This window comes from Dendroctonus ponderosae, unplaced genomic scaffold (assembly GCF_020466585.1).
Source record: "Dendroctonus ponderosae isolate FM_Combo_2020 unplaced genomic scaffold, Dpon_F_20191213v2 Dpon_F_20191213_1, whole genome shotgun sequence".
Classification (NCBI taxonomy): Eukaryota; Metazoa; Arthropoda; class Insecta; order Coleoptera; family Curculionidae; genus Dendroctonus; species Dendroctonus ponderosae.
The window spans coordinates 24,805,287-24,821,037 of NW_026017110.1; the positions used below are offsets into that span (position 1 = coordinate 24,805,287).

The 15,751-nt window shown below is 32.5% G+C and overlaps 2 protein-coding genes and 1 long non-coding RNA gene across 4 annotated transcripts in view; 2 read left to right on the forward strand and 1 right to left on the reverse strand.

The window, feature by feature from the left end:
- Positions 1 to 2,585, forward strand: LOC109544176 (UDP-galactose transporter senju). Its single transcript, XM_019914243.2, has 4 exons — positions 1 to 475; positions 643 to 760; positions 897 to 1,083; positions 1,360 to 2,585. Exons 1-4 carry the CDS (start codon positions 388 to 390, stop codon positions 2,014 to 2,016), a joined length of 1,050 nt encoding a protein of 349 aa, XP_019769802.2. The 5' UTR covers positions 1 to 387; the 3' UTR covers positions 2,017 to 2,585.
- LOC125502639 overlaps positions 1 to 3,707 on the forward strand; it is a 5,534-nt gene extending 1,827 nt beyond the window's left edge. Inside the window, exon 2 of the long non-coding RNA XR_007280404.1 lies at positions 3,494 to 3,707. This is a non-coding gene — a long non-coding RNA (uncharacterized LOC125502639). The remainder of the gene's footprint in view (positions 1 to 3,493) is intronic.
- On the reverse strand, positions 2,730 to 14,224 carry LOC109544169 (ATP-binding cassette subfamily G member 4). Of its 2 annotated transcripts, none has more exons than XM_048661453.1 (12): positions 13,657 to 14,224; positions 9,338 to 9,455; positions 6,235 to 6,424; positions 6,036 to 6,181; positions 5,863 to 5,986; positions 5,690 to 5,804; positions 4,601 to 4,759; positions 4,280 to 4,543; positions 3,747 to 3,847; positions 3,510 to 3,665; positions 3,246 to 3,464; positions 2,730 to 3,179 (listed from the first exon to the last, which is right to left on the reverse strand). In XM_048661453.1, exons 1-12 carry the CDS (start codon positions 13,784 to 13,786, stop codon positions 3,000 to 3,002), a joined length of 1,902 nt encoding a protein of 633 aa, XP_048517410.1. In that variant the 5' UTR covers positions 13,787 to 14,224; the 3' UTR covers positions 2,730 to 2,999. The 2 variants fall into 2 exon arrangements, with proteins under 2 accessions (XP_048517410.1, XP_048517418.1); XM_048661461.1 differs by having other exon boundaries at positions 3,246 to 3,458; positions 13,657 to 14,221.
- Between the last annotated feature and the right edge of the window lie 1,527 nt (positions 14,225 to 15,751).

Here is a 15,751-nt window from a genome sequence, read left to right on the forward strand (position 1 = left end):
ATTGTTCGCCATATAAAGTTTAGGTAAGTTTAATAAGGTCTGGCAACCGTCTAGCGACATCCTGTTGATTTTTAAATTCCAGACAGGCAACCCTGTCCAGTACTGACACTTCAAAAAATTTGGTTAGGTTTTGCACAGTAAACATTTGAAATAAATTTGTTGAAAATTTATCTTTAACAATGTTTTTTCATATGATGTGGTCGTAATGGGGCGTGTTTTGTGAACCGTGAAATTTAACGTTCTGAAAATGTCAGCAGTTAACCAGCTCCAAATCCCTAAGTACCAAGAAGCCCTAAACTAATAGAATTTAGTTAAAAAAACCCAAAGAACTGTTTAATTAAATTTCATAGTATTTTATAAATTCAATTTGATCTACTAGTTAGAACCATGACTCGAATCTCTTGGAGGGACTTATTTCCTTCCAAGTTCAGCCAAGTTATTTTTGTAGTGTATATTTTGCTGTTTGTCAGTCAAGGTAAGTTATTTATTATATTATTCTTTAATGTACCTACTGACAAAAAGCTCGCCCAGCTTATTGGTTTTTAGTTAAAAAAATGTTTTAAAAATATTTACAGTTAATTTTCACATTGTTTTTGCGGCGTTAGTGCAAACAACTCATTTGCTTCTTGATTTGTTCCACAGGGATTTTAGTAACTGCTTCCCAAGAATCCAACAACAAATATGACTACAACATTGTTACAGTTGTTTTATTTACTGAAATTTTAAAGTTACTGTTATCATCAGCGCTCTACTGTAGAAAGTAAGTACCATTGTTATCTGGAATAAACGTTTAAAAATTAATAACTGATAGAGTCTCAAATATGTTATTGAAAAATTGTATTTTTTTATATTCTTTGTTTATTTAGGTTCTTTTCGTTATTTAGAACTTTTTTTAGGCACAATCCTGCTCAACTTGTTAATGAAATAATTGTTAACAAGAAAGTTCTGGTACTCTACTTTGTCCCAGCTTTTCTCTACTGTTTGTACAATAATTTAGCTTTTGTCAATTTATCATCCTTTGATCCCACCACCTACTACTTGCTGCTACAGCTAAGAGTGGTTGTAACTGGAATTCTATTTCAGGTGAGTTAACATTAACGTTAAAGTTCTAATATTAAGGATAATTTCGAAAAATCGGTGTCTGATAGGAAATTCTGCTTAAATAAAATATTTAGTCAATGGTCACTAAGTTTAATGAACGGTTCGAAAAATAATTTATTATAATGCTTTCCATTTCCATTCTTTTAGAAATAACCCAGTTAATATTCCATAATTCAGCTGTTGCAAAACTGAGCATTTTTTCATTCAATCAACACACATTTGTACAACTTGAACACTAATTGGATCATACGCTTCCAGGTGATATTTGGAAAGCTTCTAAGCAAAAAACAATGGCTTTCACTTATTATTCTAACGTTGGGATGCATGCTCAAGCAGATTCCTATGAGCGAAGATATGGAATCGGCCGCACCAGAGAACGCAAAGTCACAGTCTCTAGTATTGGGTATAAATGCAATTTTCATTTTCATTCAGATATTTTGTTCGTGCTTTGCCGGAGTGTACAACGAGTATCTGCTGAAAAATCAAGGCAGTGAAGTGAACATTTTCGTACAAAACGTTTTCATGTACCTGGATTCGATAATTTGCAATGTAATCCTGCTGGCATTCAACGGTTCTATTGCAAGTGCGTTTCTTTATGAGAATTTAGTCAAGTTGCTCAACCACAAAGTGCTTTTGGTAATGACCAACAACGCGATTGTTGGCATTGTCACCAGCCTGTTTTTAAAAACTTTAAATTCGATTTTAAAAACGTTTGCCAGCGCTTTAGAACTAGTGCTAACGGCGCTTTTGTCATGGATTCTGTTTGGAATTCCTGTTTATTTGAACACTGCGCTAGCTATAGGAACCGTAATGTATGCCATTTATTTATATTCGCAAAACCCAGTCAGCAACTCGCAGCGGAATATTGAAAAAAATGAAGATGAGGAAGAAATGCTGCAAATGGAAGAAGTATGACTGAAGACTGTGTAGTTCTTTTGCTGATGAACCGGAAATTGTGATATTAGTGCCAGTTTTTTAGATTCGTTTCTACTTATTTAATTGTAAAGGTACAAATGAAGATTTTTGTATTTTTTTAACGATTTTTTATTCTTTTGACATTGAAACAGAGTTTGACTTGATTATTCAGGGTTCTGCGATAGTGCGCCAATTTCCAGTAGCTCAAAAACTTGGTCCTTGTTTTAGAAAAAATCACAGGGTGGTCAAACATTTTAATAGAACCACCTATTTTATTTTTCTTCACTATTATACACAAGAACCATAGAGAAAATTAAATATTTTATTTTCTCTGTGACAAGAATATTATTTTAAAAATCTACTGCTGAACCCTGAATAATGAAGCAAACAATAAATGTCTGTAGTTGTTGTCTATAGATTGATACCATCTACTTAGAGTGATGTGATTCCATATTTTAAACGTTATTTATGAGGATGTTATTTGTTAATCAATCAAAGCATGTGTATCTAATGCTATACTCCTCCAGTATGCTAAGTAACACTTTCAAATATATTCTATTAGCACGTTATTTCGATTATTTGCAACCCGGCAGAAGTCCCAACGAAATTCAAATGAATAGAATTGCATATCGAAATTGATATACCATAAAATTCCATTTAGGTTCGGATTTTTTAATGCTCCAAACTGAACAATTTAAATGAAGCGCCTTCTATAGTTAGAGAATTCTTATAATAAATCGCAAAAGAACAGGTATGAACATAACTAATCCCAGTTTTTCTACTGAATTAAACGTAACTAGTCAATATCACTGGCCCATATAACCATACTAAACAGCTACCATAACTAAACAGCTACGATACTTTATTTATCAGAGAGCAATATTATACAGTATGCCTACTCCAGTTGTAGTATAATTTTACTTAACTAAATTTACTAGATTAATGATTATCACAATAATTTGAAACACTTTCGGAGACGCTTTTTATTCTTTTTGCCGAACTACTTTAGCTGCAAAGTAAACGATTTTATTCGACAACTCGGAAGTTAAACGGTATTTCAGTGTACAATAAGCGAGTATCCGGAACAACAACAAATATCCTAAAATTATGTAGAATTGGACTTTGTAGTCTTCGTCTTGCATGCCCATATCTCTTAGCAGCATCTAATTTATAAACGAAAAAACACCAATCAACACTCAAAGGAATATTAGTGAATCGCTATGACTTACCTCTGGGTTCCTATAATGGCAATACAGCTCGCCACACTCTAAAGGTTCTCTTTTGCCAAATAACGCGACACTTAATCCGACTACCCCGAATCGTAAATAGCTGAAGCTGATTATCACTTTCATGAAAGGTTCTACTGATGCTCTATAACCCATTCCGTAGCAAGCCAAGGCCAGGAGAGGCGCTAGAACTGAAGAACCCACCACTGAACCGCTCTGAAACTACTTTATTTATTTTTGTTTTATTTTAGCTGTTACTGCTCTTACGGTTATACTGAATACTGAACCAATAAGATACCCAAGACCCTGCGAAGTCAGTCCAAGCGATACGCCTATGATGGAGAACCAGGTGAATCGTTCTAGGTCGAGAGGTTGATTTGATAGCACATACACGATAATCAAGAACATTAAACTGTAACATATCTAAGAAAAAGTCTTTAGTATGAAGAATAAGCCAGCAAGTATTGAAGAGGAAGAAATGAATGAACACACAATAATATTTACCATTAGGGGCAAAGAGGCCAAGGTGAAGCAGAAGTAGTAAGCTTTAAGACTGTACCATTTGTTGAAGTACTCCCGTTTCATCAACTGAAGCTCAAGCGGAACTAAAAATGATTTCTGATTTATTAAAAATATTGTTTCAGTTTTAAGCGAGTGAGGGAAAATGAGCCAGAACTTAGAACAGCGAAAAAATGTAGTTTTTCGTTCCAAAACTTGTAATTTTTGAGACATTTACCTCAAATTTGAAACGTAGTTAACATGCTAATGAAATGAAGACGCGCGGTTGAAGGGAGTATCTACCTCCAAATCTCCAGTAAGAATCTTGAATTATATACAAAAAAATTTCACATGTACTTATTTGTATTAAAAATTGAAGCGCTTTAGTAGAATTTAACTTACTGAACAAGTTAAAAAGCAATTTTTCCAAGAAATATTAAATAAATATTTCATATTAGTTATACTTTTGGAGATTTGAAATGTAATTTTCTGTTTTATTATCGTTAATATTCCAAGTTGTTACATTCTGTATTACTTACATACAAGCACCGGCACCATTACATAAGTGTACATAAAGAACACATTCACACTGATGATGTACTTGAAAATGGACAACGTTTGGCTGCCATCGCTTCCCAATCCGAAGAAAATGCTGCCGACAAGAATACCAGACGCCAGATGATGGAAAAACTGAATAATAAGAACGCTGTGGTTTCGTCGCGTTTGCAGGTAAGTTCTGGAAAGTAGGATAACTAGTTGGCTCCAAACTGATAGAGGAAAGATTATGTCGTGTTCAGTTTGGCCTAAGGAAGCAAATATTCTGGTAAATTCTCAAAGTTATAGGAAGACAATGAAAGTACCTGTTTGGTCAGTGTCTTTGCGTATTTCAAAAATATCCTTTCCCATTGTCGATGAGCTCTGCTCGTCGCATCGCTGGGTCAACATGTTCGTTTTTCCGTTTTGTATCAACGCGCTTAATGTGTAGATCATTTCGGGGTGGGAATGCACTATTTCTATAACTAAACATCAAGAAATAGGTACATTGATTTCTTTAGTACCTAAGTGAATGCGTCAATTTTTCCCGATATTTTCTCATATTAAATATGCAAAAATATATTAACTTTTTCAAGTTCCTCACTATTTCAGCCAGCTTCGCTCCAAAAAAATTTGGACACAGGGTGTTAATATTCAACAGTTGAAAACTAATTAAGAAGCAAGAAACTGGCTGGAACAAAAGTAAGTTCAGTTTTATTGAAACTTGACTGACTGAAATCATGTAACATCCTAAACTTCCAGTCCTCATTCAATTTAAAAACATTCCCGACATAATAGAGTTTTCTGATCGACATTCAACAGTAAAGATGATAAATAAATAAATAAACATAAAATTGTTTATGAATCAGTTTTGTCTATTAAGTGGGTTACTAACTGCAGGAGAATGCAGATAAAGCACTCAGGATAATTACTGTTGTTAGTTTGTGTGCGATACCATATCGCGAAAAACTGCGTTATTTAATATTTTCAATTTCCTGTTCAAAACCATTTATCTATCAGTAAAACGTCGATAATGTGCAGCAATAACTGGGCACTTGACTATGAGTTAATTTTAATAATGCATATATTAATGATACAAAAAGGAAATGCGCACTTCACTAGCAATTCTTTGAATTACTACTTCAAGTCATCAATCTACAGGGTTTATTAACTATAATTTAAAATGTCTTAATTTTGCTAATTTACCGATTTCCTGCCCAGCGCAAAAATGCCTGTTTAGAGAACCAATCATCAAATAGAAAGGTTTGAAGAAAAATAAATATTCACGCAACTGTTGAAACAAAAAGCAGTTTTGTTAGTTGAATCAGAAAATTTTAATCGATAAGAATTTTAAGATTCTATTGCAAAATTCTAAATAAAGGAAAGTTCTTTCGCGTGTTAATCGCGCTACTTACTATAATCAGCCGGAGTGTACGTGGAAGGACACGGAAAGTGCGCTTTTGATAAAAACGGAACTAAACTCGCCGGAGAACCATTGTAAACACAATATCCTTTAGCTACCACGTATACCTGAAAATCGAACAAAAACACTTCTTGTAGGTGCTTCTTTCGTTTTCAACACAATTACCTGATCAAAATTTTTAAATAATGAAGCTGGTGGTTGATGGATGGTGCAAATCACCGTTCGGTTCAGTCTGCTGATCTTCTGAAGCAGTTTTATGCATTGCTTGATTGCGCCATTATCTAAACCCCTAGAAAACACATATAAAATTGACATTGACCAGACTTTCCTCAACTCACGTTGTCGGCTCATCTAGGAAAATGACTGGAGGATTATTGACTAGCTCTAGAGCGACTGAGAGCCTTTTCCTCTGTCCACCAGATAAAAACTCGCTTCTAGTCTCAAAGCACGATTCGAGGCCTAGAAGTTGAATTACTTCTTGAATCTAGAAGAAGAGAATTGGACGATCTTCTAGGCCTTATCGAAATGTGCACTTACAACTGCCGCTTTTTTCGATTGTCCAATTTCAGTTCCAAGCTTAAGACTTGCTGCAAACATCATCGCTTCTTTTACAGTGAGTCTTGGTTGGACGATGTCCTCTTGCATGATATAAGCTGACATTTTATTGAATTCTTTCATTACCCTCGGTCGATCGTTGACTATTATCCTTCCTTTTACACCAGCAGTTCTATGAAAAAATTGCGCAATAGTTATATCAAACTTGCACATTACGCGTTGTGCCCATTCCAATATGGAAACATTCTAGAAGACAAAAGTCGTGGCAATTTTCGCATGATATTTCAATGTTAAAAGCGTTATTTAATCTAAGAGAACGCGACGAAAATGTGTTGAACATTCAAACCTACACAGGGTCGCATACAATTTATGTTACTTCAGTAGCTGTTAAATAATGCAACTGGGATGACTTTTATGTTTCAATGGAAAAGCTAGTTTCAAATTTTGCAGAAACCAAATAAGGTTTTTCAACATTTCAGATCAATGACCATTATTTACGAGACTTATTTTTCGAAATGTATGGATTTATGATGCACTTCTTGCTTAATTTATCTACTTGTACACATCATGTTACTGTGCGTTGGTTTACTAAAATTCCCTTGAGTCCAACAAGTACATCGTTAAAAAAATTCTATATTTATAGCACCTGTAAAAAAATCGTGTATATCTGCATATTCAGAGTTCTTTTTTGTATCCAAGGGAGCGTCCAAAAGCGCAACCTATTACCATTTAAATTAACCCTTTTAAAACCCTGCCGCAGATTTATAAACCGAGATTACTCTTGATTCTTCGGAGATATAGTTCGTAACCAGTAATCATTAGATGGGATAAGGCCTTGATGTGTTACTTAAGCTGTCGTGCTTAAAAACCCTTTAAATATACATAAAATTTGATTTAACAAGGAATCGTACCCCACAAAATATTTAATAATGTTTAGTGGAAAACCATACGTCTTTATCAGTTGTTCTTGTCAGGAACAATAAAGTTATATGTTGCGTATATGCTTTTTGATGAATTATATATAAGCTGGTGTTCATATGGGCCCGAATAATAAATTTACCTTTTACTTCGATTCTCAAAAGCCATTTTGGCAACAGCAAATACATAAATTTGGTAGAATACATCAATTAATATTCTATGTTTTATTTTTGTAATAAACAAATTATTTTAAGGATTTTTTTAAAGTTTTGCCTATTCTAAATTTATAGTTTAAAGCTCTAGATTTTGCTTAACGTGGCTAGATTTTTCCATTTGGAAATTTTGACTTTTTTTGCTTAAAACTCGAAATTTTCACTCTCCATCTGAATTTTGGAACCTAAACAAAAATTCCCGAAAAGAACTGTGGACTGAAAACTCGAAATACGAAAAGTTTAATTTTGCTGGAAATAGAAATAGGAATTTTAACTAAAAATGTACCTACTCTTCGCGAACAGTGTTTTAGGTACGAACGCGAGATTGCCACTTTAAGAGGAAAATTGACAATTCTAAATAGAATACAAATAGAAAATGTTAAATTTTGGCTTTCGAAATGCCGACTTAAATTTGGAACTTTCTACTTTAAACTCAATTTTCAAATTTGGATTTTAAGGCAGGCTCAATAATACGTTAGAAAATAAATTTCAGTTTTGAAAGTAAAATATTCACTTTTGAAGAAGAGCGATATTTTGATTGGAAAACTATGATTTTCCTGCAAAAATAATCGATATGTTCAATGTAAACTCAACATGTTTACTTTAAACTCGAAATTGTCACGCTTAACCGCTGGAAATTCGAAATACAAAATTTTCGATTTTTTTCGCTAAAAACCGAGGTTTGATTAGAAATTTGTCTCATTTAAAAAAATGTACGGAAAAGGTTTCATTTTCACTTTCAATTTTCAATCAACATTTTACTTAGAATCTCAATTGCACTTTAAGAAAAAAATCGCCTAGCTTAAGTAAGAAATATCATTTTGCTTGTAAATAACAGAACATTGCGAAAGTTCTACACTAAACTCGAATTAATACCAACTTGAAAAATGTTGAATTTCAATACAAAGTTGCCCCCCAAAGTTTTACTTTCAACTCAAGATTTCCATTTTATATGCTGATTTTCAAAACATAAACAGATATCATCTGATAAGCATAAAAAGTAGATTTTTAAATCAAAACTCCAACTGAAGCATTTGCGTATTCAAAAAGCTAAAATTTTAATGCGAAAATGCGAAATTTAATGTTGAAAAAACAATTTTAATCTAGCAGCAGACTCAATTTATTTATATTTTTTTATACATTTTTTCTGAATAGAAAATGGTGACTTGGTTACAGAAATTTCCAAATAATGTCCATATTTTCAACATAACATTTTAGACTTGAAACTGTTTCATAAAGTGTAATTATTACCTGACAATTCTGTTTGCAATCATGGAAATTATCTGCATTTGAGAAAAACCCTTTTTTAGAGGATAATTTTTATTTTACCAGAAAATGTCCACAACAAAATCATAATTTCAGCTCAAAAATTGATTTTAAAAATAAAATTTGAAAGGGGTTTTCGAGTCAAAAAAATTCGACTATAAACAGCAATTTTTTTTTCTTTCAGCTCTAAAAATGTCTACTACAAAGTATCTATAAATAGAAAATTTTCCATCTTAGTCGATATGTTCAATTTAGACTCATTGACTGAAGTTACAGAATATCGTTATTCCTTCATTATGCAAATTAAATGCGAATATTTTAATATATAGAATAGTAATTCTAATGTATAGAGAAGAACTAAATGCTTAAATGCCTCCAATATTTTTAAATTTACATAAATCGTCCATAACTAACTGTGTCTGTGTCTAACTACTTAAACATAAAAACCACATTTCCTGATGTAGGAAAGTTCCAAATAGACTACTTATATTTAGCGATCAGAGTCACGGTCAATGAAAACAAAGCTAAGCACTAATGTGTTTTTTTTGTAACTCAGCGCATGATAATCAATTAAATTTGAATTTAATGCAAATCACACAATGAGCGTAACTAGAAGGCGTACTGCACCGAACAAGGTTATCTATTTGAGTTTTTTTACTATTACGCATTGTGCTTAAGTAAGGACTTACACGTATCCAGCCAAAATGTTGAGGAGGGTACTCTTGCCTGCACCTGAAGGACCCATTATTGCTGTTAGTTCTCCTGAGCGAAATTTTCCGTTGATCGATTTGAGCAATTGACGCCATCCTATAAAAATTATAGTAAAATAGTTAAAAGGGCTTTTAAACTAAGGATTAAAGTTGAAAGATGAAAAAATTAAAGAAGCTAGAGAATACAAATAACTCATACTCTGCATAAAATTCTATAAAGGGATATATTAATTAATGAAATATAGTAAAAGGGTTTACAATTTTGCTCGCTGCGGGCTAATTAAAGAAAACTAGGAACCCAAAAATGTAGAATAAATAACATTTTTTTATTAACATTCCTAATTGGGCCATAGACGTAGATCAAAAAGGACTTTTTACAAGAATAGTTCTAATCTTTAAACTCCTGGTATTGTTTCTAAGAAAAATTTCCTAGATTTAGCCAAACTGAAGAAATTAATGCAAATCTAAGCCGATTGCCGGCTTTCTAACTGAATGCGCCGCCGATGATTCATTTACGCTCTAATATTAGCAAAGTTAACTAAAACCAATGCGGAAATGCAAACAGATTGTACGCTATTTGAAAATCCACATTTCGCTACTCATAGGAGCAATTATTCTTAAACCACAGCGATTGTTGAAACCAGAAATTGCAAGCGCTGATTACCATTTCTTGCAAAATTCTGCACTATCCCATAATTTAGTTGGCATAGGCAGATTGAGTGAAATGCATTCTATGCAGTTTTCGGACACGACAGCAGGTTTTATGCGAAAGATCTTTGATTATGTTCGTGGAATTATGCAACTACTAGGACAAAAACGTTAAGCAATCTTCATAAAGAATTTTAGTTTGAAATGTGTAATTTACTGTAACTGTACCCAATCACAAAAGCCTACTTTTCATAACTGCGGGTACAATTGTGTTTTTTTCCCAGGCCGTGAAACGCATGGAAAAAAATTTGAATGTATTTGCATAATGCTTCACCCACAATTAGCATTCAGAATGTTTTAATAATCATTGTTATTTGTTAGCTAATAATCATTTAAAGTCATTAAAACCTCAAAATTCAATAATTTGAATCTAATAAAAATGTAAAACGGCAAACAAATATCGCAATATGTATTCTAAATGTTTGCTTATTCAGTTGATTTTTTCTAAGAAAAACTTCAATTTAAGCCAAGAAGAACATACGCCTCAGGATTATTTTTCCTTGTCTGTTTTTATTTAATTTACTAAACAAACAGTACATAAAGACAAACATGTTTCAATGTTTACAGGATGAGTAAAGTTGCATATTAAATTCTGCAACTTGAATCAACTCCATTTTTGCTGCTTAACAACGATAAACTTAAGTTGGAATAATTTTTTATCAATTGCTAATAACTACATTTCCCAGTTCATTCTTACTGCTGTTTGAATTGAAACTTTGTGGATGAATTTTAAACTTAAATAGAAAATTGAAAATTTTTATTTTCCGAATTGAAAACTCTTGAAATTCTCGTCGTGAAAAACCATTCGAAAATTTGATGAATTTGTAGAAAATTTTAATTGCCGCACTGAAAATTTCTACTTAACGTTTGAAAATTGTTTTTGAACATGAAAATACTGACTTATAGGTTGAAATTACCACTTAGACACACAATTTTCATTGAAAATTCCGATTTATAAATGAAATTGGGCATTTTAATTTTTTTAAAGTTTCTCCAAAAATTAGACATTTTCACTTTAAATCCGATTTATTTGAAAATTAATTTATTTTAGCTATTAGCTGATTGTTTATTTTTTACTTTTAACTCAAGATTCCAGCTTTTTGCTTATTGTTTTAGGCTAAACATTCGAAAAATTAACTCTGAAAAACGGGGGGGAACGGGGAAAACGAACTTACAACTCGAAATTACGACACTTTTTCGATAAAATTTTGACTCAAAATGACAAAAATATTTTTAAACTACAAAATCAACGGTTGTTCTATAAATATTGCCTTTATTTGCTCGATAAACTTTTAACTGAACATTGCAAAAATTTTACTAAACTACTACTTTACTACTACTACTATTAAACTACAAAATCAACGGTTGATCTTAAAGAAATTATTGCAATTATTTTCTCGGACATTCCAACCATTTTCAATTTTTTTATCAGAAACTTTGCTTTTTTAGCGAAAAAATGCAAAATATTCTTTTGTTCCCAATTGAACGTCGAAATAGATGGAAAAAACAAAAATTTTACTTTTTTTAAACGCAAATTAAACATCGATTGAGTCGATTAACATTAAATACGAATTGTTGACCGAAGCATTTCACAGGTCATCGAAAACATCAGTGACTTTCTTTCTACTTTAGCATCTAAATGGCAGCAGAAACCATTAGATATGAGCAAGAACACGATTGAACGAAGAAATAGTTTGCTAAATTTGCTAATTAATAACAAAATATATTTGTAATTTAAATTCGCTTTGAATAAAACAGTCAATAAAATTATTTAATAAGAAAATCACGCACCTCATACTGTAAGAGAACAAGCAAAGAAACAGCATTACACTACACTGTTAAAATAGGATAGAACAATTTAATACAAAATTCATAAATTTGGGCAGATTCGTATAAATCTGACATAACTAAATGGAGTTTTTATGAATATTTAAAGTACATAGTAAGCACTTTTCATTGACTCATATTTCTAACTGTTAAACAAGCTTCTTTATTCGCAATTTATCAACAAAAGCTTTAAAAATGTATTAGTTCCCTTATGGTACTTATTTTTCAGCGATTAACCTTTGAAAAAAATCACGTTTCAAGCTTATGACTAATAAAAAATATGAGTAATGAGCAGGTTTGTTCGTCTAAATCAGAGAAAGTGCGATGGAATCAGAATCTCGCCTTGACACTCAGATGAATTTCCAAATGATCAGATTCCGATCAATTAAACCGAATCCCAAGAAGAAAGCAGGAAATGTAATCAAATAAGCGAAAAAGTATGGATATGACAAGTATAAAATAAAATTAACGAATAATCTAATAATGGAAATCAATAGAGGAAAAAAAGCTGATGAGGAGATGTCAAGGCAGTTAAAATAACGAAAGTAAATAATTACATATCCTGATGAAGTTGAACATTGTTCCAAAAAAACACAATTTAGATACAGATGTAGTTTGAACGTTTACAAGTGTGTAACAGATTAATGTGCATACGGTCAAAGCTCATCATTTAAAAATGAGTGTCGACTAGATTAGAAGAGATCGCTTAAAATGTGCAAAATTTTTGCGAGAAAAAGCCGACGTTACAGTCGTGCCAGAGATGGTCTGATACATATTTAAAAACAGACAATTTAAAACCATAACAAATCGTACAGAAATAAATTAACTAAGTCTGGTGATAATTCGGTAACGCATGTATTCTGCAATTGTGTGAAAAAAATTATCTTGCATTAATTAAGGCTTGTATTTAAATTTATCTGTGTTTCTGAACTATTTTAATCAAAATTCATTGGACTAGATGCAATTAATCGGGCTTAGAAGTCAAAATGGATTTTGCTCTGTTTAATCATATCAATTTGGCTTCGCAATTGCAATTCGCAAAGTAGATATGAACAATTTTTATTTTGAACAAAAGTTCCCAAGTCTTCGCCGTTCGTTTATTGTTTACCGGAGAAAGTCAGATATTGACTTTATTTTATATAACTTGCTGTCTCTCGATTTTAATCTGCCTTATACAATCACCTGTGATTTGCCCAAGTCCCCCTTTCCTTTGCAGTTTTTATTTATTTATTACGTGTTTGTTGCCTTTGTTAAATTTTCGTTTCGTTAGATGTTGCGTGAAAATAGTCCACACACTGTATTTTACTCAAAGTTGACCCAAGTTTTCCAACATTTGATGTCTCATCCTTCTAGATAATATGGAAATCTAATTACTATCAATACCTTAATATTCAAACTTAAGAAAAATTTAGTAATTTGGAAGATATAAATTTTATTGATGCATCTTATAAATAATAAATTTCTACTGAAATCTATATTTATGTATTTAAATTAAAATTCGCAAAATTGATAACCCAACCTTTCCATAAATAGCACTATTAAATGCGTGTTTACAAATTATTGCAAACAAACTATCGCCTACTGTCTATTTGACCAGCCAAAGTAATTGCAATCTATTAATTTTCTTTGCTGCGTTACTTTAAAAACTTCTTGGAAACTTTTTCAGTTTCGCTTGAACTGATGAGTAGTTTCAAAAGTATTGCGTCGCTAATTTAAGGCAATTATAAAAAAAATATAGAATCTACCTTGAAAGAAACACTTACCAGTTCCTGCGTACGAATCCCGAACCGAATACGTCAAGTCCTGAAACTCGATGTCTACCGGAGGTCTTTTAGCGATTCTATTGAGCTGCTGAAGAGGCATATTGCACCTCAGCGGTTCTTGAGTCTCCATAAGAAAAATCACTTTATGATAACTATTAAATAAAATTCACTTCTTCCCACTAAAAATGTGATTCGCCGGTACGACCAGTTGGCGCTATTGTGGACGCTAATCTCAATGTTTTCTAACAGTAAAACGGTACTGCCACCAGTTGGTTTGTTTGTTTGGTGCAACTTTTGGTCGGTATCAATTCAGATATTTTAAACCTGGTGGGGTGTCGATGCATTTCAGTAAAGAGAGGTGCATAGACAGGTACATTTTCTCCGGTACTTTCACTTTCTTCTGGTACCGCTACACTTGGGTACTTCCTCTAGCGGTCAATTTTGTATGCGGAAAAAGCTGATTATTAGCGAATGTTCCCGTTTGCTGATTGGAAATGTGGTTCATAGGGCTTACGTAAATTTTCATGCAATCGCCTAATGATGAAAATAAAAGAAAATGCAGCCATAAGTAGCCCAACAAAGATACGATTGGGTGAATGTCTCAATGGCATTAAAATGTGGGCAAGCCTTTCTATTTACATACTTTTGGGGCATTTGCGATAATTTACGTTTTACTCTAAGAATGCACATTGGTAACTGTCCAAATATATTTCTATTCCCCTTAATTAGTTCTGGTCACAATTATTTTAAAAAAACATCAACAAGCAAAATGCCAGTAAATAGAAAAATGAGTTAACTTGCTTAATAGAAACAGAGTCGAGTCCGTTAAATTTAGAAATGTTAATTTCGATGTAGCGACATCAACGTGAACCTATAAACAGTTCAATTCGCTTTTAATTTGGTGATACTGGAAAGGAGCGATCGGATATTACAAATGCAAAACGTGTGTCGTCAAGTCACGAAAATTAACCTCGGCCTGGACAACGACAAAGTGTTACGCTTTATTTCACTTAAACTTTGTAAACGCTTTACTCGTGCTTTTTAAGCAAGCTGCCAATTTAATCTGGAGGCAGCTTTCACACACACAGCAGAACGACAACGCTAGTTGTGGATTCCATCATCGTTAGCCAAAAAATGTGGCCAAATTTAAAAGATTTCTGCCAAGATGAAGCTTTAAACTTAACATCCGATCAACAAACCGAGTTCTACAGGACTTCAAACCAAAACAATTAAAATGCTGTTAGAGAAAGAAGAACCATTTATAAAACCGCTGGTTTGCTCGGCGCAGCATCCACCTCTGAAGATGCAAGGCACTAGTGCTTGCGAAAGAGCAGGACGAAATTGTTTTCCAGGACGGTCTAAAAGTCCGAAAAACTCTCCAGTTCCAATCAATGAAAACTTGGAAAACTTTACTCTGTTGCAAAAATATTATTGTTACTGGGCTATTCTTATGTAAGAGCAGTCATCACTCAGAAAACCTCCTAAAACGAATTAAACAGATGAATTAATAATCAGCTCAATAATTTTACTTGTAAATAGATCGGAAACACAGCTTAAAATGTCATTAAGAAGATGGCATCTAATTGGCTACAAATTTTGAATGTTAAAATACAATTAATTTGCTTAACTGTCCTCTTCTTTTACAGTTTTTGTCTTTTTAGCTGGCCTTAAAGTCGATTTATTTTATATTTTAAAGTATTACTAATTAGTTAAATATTATGTTGAAGTCGCTTCCTTCATGCTTTATTAGCCGAGTTCTATGCAAGTCTTTGTAATTTTTCTTAAGGCTTCAGCTTTCCTCCTTTATAGCAAAAAAACTGAGGATTAAACATTTATCCATTAGATTCTTCATACAATTCCCTATATTGAGATTGTATTTACCTAATTGAGTTTTTGCCAAACATTTTTTATACAAGATGATAAATCGCCGAAAAAACTATGTATTTGCTATTGATAAACATTTTTAATGTATTCATTTGCCCATCCAAGCACGTTCGGAGCCTTTTCGATCCCAATTCGGCGCGTTTTTCAAACTCATCAAACACGTTTTATTAAAAACCCGGCTAAACTTGTAAACTATGCATGTTTTTAATTT

Excerpts from the sequence above, each read along its gene's own strand:
- LOC109544176 (XM_019914243.2), top strand. The coding sequence starts at position 388 with ATGACTCGAATCTCTTGGAGGGACTTATTTCCTTCCAAGTTCAGCCAA. Across the intron at positions 761-896 it reads TCAGCGCTCTACTGTAGAAA|GCACAATCCTGCTCAACTTG; the intron begins GTAAGTACCATT and ends AACTTTTTTTAG. Across the intron at positions 1,084-1,359 it reads TAACTGGAATTCTATTTCAG|GTGATATTTGGAAAGCTTCT; the intron begins GTGAGTTAACAT and ends ATACGCTTCCAG.
- LOC109544169 (XM_048661453.1), bottom strand. The coding sequence starts at position 13,786 with ATGGAGACTCAAGAACCGCTGAGGTGCAATATGCCTCTTCAGCAGCTC. Across the intron at positions 5,805-5,862 it reads TATTTAAAAATTTTGATCAG|GTATACGTGGTAGCTAAAGG; the intron begins GTAATTGTGTTG and ends TTCGATTTTCAG. Across the intron at positions 4,760-5,689 it reads GTACACTCCGGCTGATTATA|TTATAGAAATAGTGCATTCC; the intron begins GTAAGTAGCGCG and ends CTTGATGTTTAG.